The sequence below is a fragment of the Crocuta crocuta genome, unplaced genomic scaffold, assembly GCF_008692635.1.
Source record: "Crocuta crocuta isolate KB4526 unplaced genomic scaffold, BGI_CrCroc_1.0 scaffold113, whole genome shotgun sequence".
Classification (NCBI taxonomy): Eukaryota; Metazoa; Chordata; class Mammalia; order Carnivora; family Hyaenidae; genus Crocuta; species Crocuta crocuta.
Genome location: NW_027530368.1, coordinates 2,286,712 through 2,290,260, shown reverse-complemented (window position 1 = coordinate 2,290,260; position 3,549 = coordinate 2,286,712). Strand labels below are relative to the sequence as shown.

Here is a 3,549-nt window from a genome sequence, read left to right as displayed (position 1 = left end):
AAACAGTAACTTGTAATTTGCCCAAGGACAACAGGTTGAAAGTACTCATTATTCATCTGTAAACCAGGGATACAAATGCAGGCGGTACACCTACATAACTCAAGTTTTGTAGCAATTCAAGTATCTCTTAAGCTGGAACCGTTACAGTTTTTTCCCCCTTCCACCTTTTTAGACAGAGGAAATTTCCTAGAAAGATCCAAAAGAAATTGGTAACCATGGCTGTGTCTCGTGGCTGGGGGACAGGATGGGAAATTTACTTCTCATTGTATTTATCAATATATTTAAATAATAATAATAATTATTATTATTATTATTTAAGGTCTGCTTAGCCCCAGGTGAAGCTGGCTGGGGCTTCTGCTTCAGAAACCCCACGAGGATGAGTCCAGGCCTGAAGGGCACGCAGTGAGAGGTGGCCCGCCCAGGATCGCCAGCGAGCTACAGCGAGCTAGGGTCCTTTTCCATCCGCACCAAGGAGGGCATTTTACTTTTTTTTTTTTAATGTTTATTTATTTTTGAGAGACAGAGCATGAGTCGGGGGGAGGGGGGGAGGCAGAGAGAGAGGGAGACACAGAGTCCTAAGCAGGCTCCAGCCTCTAAGCTGTGAGCACAGAGCCCGATGCGGGGCTCAAACTCACAAACCGTGAGATCATGACCTAAGCTGAAGTCGGACGCTTAACCGACTGAGCCACCCAGGCGCCCCAAGCAGGGCATTTTAAAACCCGGAGTAAGGGAGGGAGTGCCCACCTTGACTCGGTGGCTTGCACCGCTTTGGAAGTGGGGGCTTCGCAGCGGACTGGTGGCCCCGCCTAGGCGGCTGGAAGAAAAGGCCGACCCCCGCCCCGCCCCTTCTCTCCAAATTTAAGAGTTCCTCGCCCACCGCTGGAAATGCTCCCGGCCAACAAGTCTCTCTCCCTTTTGCGTGGTGCTCCCGCTCGCCTCTTGCGCTCCCTGCACGGCTGCCCACAGGCCGTGGCTCCACTCCCTGTGCCGGTCGGGGCAGGGGCCGCGCCATGCCCAGCCGGATGCCGCAAGGCCGCCGGCCGCCCGCCTCCCCGGGCGCTGGAGACCAGAGCCCGGAGCTCCAGCAGCGCCCCTCGGGCCCTGGCACGTCCCGCGCTCCCGGGCGCCTCGAGTCTTCCTTCTCCGTCGAGGCCATCCTGGCCAGGCCCGCCCGCAGCGCGCCCCCCGCCGCCGCCCGGATGTCCCGCGCAGCCGCGGACCTCGGCTCGGCTCCCTCCCGGTTTCCCGCGACGTGGCTGCCGGCCTACCTGAGCGTGAGTCTCCCGCAGCCGTGCCCCCAGCTGCCCCGGACGGGGCTCCGCGTGGCTCGCTTCTGCGGCCTCCAAGGCCTTGGCCTCACAGGTACGAGGGGCTCGGGCGCCTGGGGACTGGGGACTCGAGAGCGTGGAAGCCGCGACAGCGGGCACAGGATAGAGACGTCCCTGGGTTCCACGCACTGTCGGTGGGAAGGGGCCTAATGACCCTTGACCTTGCCGTTGAATCCGAGGTCTGAGAGAGAGACTGGCCGAGAACACACCGCCGCGCAAGGCTTCCACTGCACGCACGCTGCTGAGGGGGGAGGCGGTGTGCGTGAGCGCGGGTGCAGAGCTGAAGGTGCGGGTGGGTCAGAGGGGGCCTCGGAAGACTGGGACAAGGCCAGCCCTGGGGCTGCAGAGCGTCCCTTCCTGAGAATGAGAGTCTCTCACTCCCTCCACAGCCCCTTTGAATAACGCGTGATGATAGCGTAGACTCTTCCCCAAAGTAGCTCTCTTCTGGAACGCGCGGCCCAGTCTTAGCAAGGAGCAGCGGCCGCTGCAGCCGTTAGCTGGCAAATGTCAGGACCCCCGTGCGGGTGAGCGGAAGCCCCACTCTGAACTGTTCTCTGAGCCTGCTTGCATACAGCGCTCCTGAAAGAGGAACCTCGGGTTCTGGGGCGCAGGCACTTAAACCCCAATGAGAATTTAGCTGTGGACCTAACGTTCTCTTCTAGCATTGACATCCACCTATAGGAGCTTTTGCCATCTTTGGCACTCTGATTCACGCTTCCCCACCTCCCCTCCCGGAAAACAGGAGCAAAATGCATGCAAGCCTTGTCAACCCATACCAAGATCCACGTAGCACAGTCATACCTGGTGCCTGCTCCCTGGGTTCTCTCCATTCCGCATTTCCACCCCTTTCAGCCGGGCATTTCTCCACCTCACCCCTCAGAGAAAGCCTAAGCTCTCAACCCCATCCAGATTCATGCCAGTGCATCTGAGCAACATGCCCATGGTTCCAAAACAACTTTCCCTAACCTCTTCACACAGCTGAGGTCTGAATGGCAGCTTACTGCTTTATATTAGTTAATCTCATTTCCAAGTTAGTTTTTTAAAAAATATTTATCTATTAGAGAGTGCGTGCTTGAGCAGGATAGGGACAGAGAGAGAGGGAGGGAGAGCAAGAATCCCAAGCAGGTTCCCGGCTGTCAGCACAGAGCCCAACTCAGGGCACAAATCCCACAAACCATGAGATCTTGACCTGAGCCAAAACCAAGAGTTGGATGCTCAACCGTCTGAGCCACCTAGATGCCCCTCCTTTTCAAGTTAGTTTTTGCATAGGTAATCCATTCCTATAGTTCAAACTCCACAATGTTTCCTATAACAGATGGAGAAGAGTTTCCCCTAATATTCCTGTCCCGCAGTCACCTGGTTAACTCCACCTCACAAGCAGCCAATGAAGTCTCTTTATTCTTCCAGGATTATTTTATGCATATTTAATACTTAAGTGTGTGTGTGTGTGTGTGTGTGTGTGTGTGTGCTCTTTAGGCTTAGAGTTGGCTCACTGCTCAGGCCTCTGGGGCACTCCAGACTGGGCTCCAGCCGAGGAACTTCAGGACACTGAGAGACCTCAAAAGAGAGTTCGGACTATGTTTAACTTGAAGCAGCTGGAAGAGTTGGAGAAAGTGTTTACAAACCAGCACAATCTGGTGGGGAAGAAGAGAGCCCAGCTGGCCGCCCAGCTCAACCTTACGGAGAACCAGGTGGGAGCAGGGACTCTTATGGGGCCGGGGCTGTACCTGGGGGCAGACACTGCTCTCCAGAAGGCCCCAGGTGAGGCTGAGGGAAAGACATGGGCCTTCTTTCTCTGTGCCAGGCCACGGAGGGAGACAGGCCCTAATCACTGGCACACTTCCTACATGAATGAGGAAAGTAGTCCCATTTGAAGTCACATTATGGGAACAACCATGTTAATCTAGATATTAATCTAGAACTTTATGTTTCCATGTTAAAAAGGGAGCTCACCGCGAAGTTAAGTGTGCTCAAGGGACTGAATATTAAAAATAATAATATTCACTAGAACCCCATACTTCACTAGAGCTGCTACACCACTTTTCTGCTCTTTTCATAGGCAAACTTCCCAAGACTTTGTTACAGTCACTCCATGTCTTCACTTCGCATCTACTTAACTCCTGAATCCTTTCCCTACCATTCCATCAAAACTTCCCCTCCAGGTCTCTCGACCTCCATGTTGCCAAAGTCAACAGATGCTTTCCTCATCTTACCCCCCCCC

At 54.6% G+C, this 3,549-nt stretch overlaps 1 protein-coding gene across 1 annotated transcript in view; it reads left to right on the top strand.

Annotated features, from left to right (window-relative positions):
- Positions 1 to 1,010: 1,010 nt before the first annotated feature.
- The window catches only part of NOTO (notochord homeobox), a 6,952-nt gene continuing 4,413 nt past the window's right edge, over positions 1,011 to 3,549 (top strand). Inside the window, exons 1-2 of the mRNA XM_077766216.1 lie at positions 1,011 to 1,362; positions 2,805 to 3,019. Of these exons, the coding sequence (XP_077622342.1) occupies positions 1,011 to 1,362; positions 2,805 to 3,019 (567 nt within the window). The remainder of the gene's footprint in view (positions 1,363 to 2,804; positions 3,020 to 3,549) is intronic.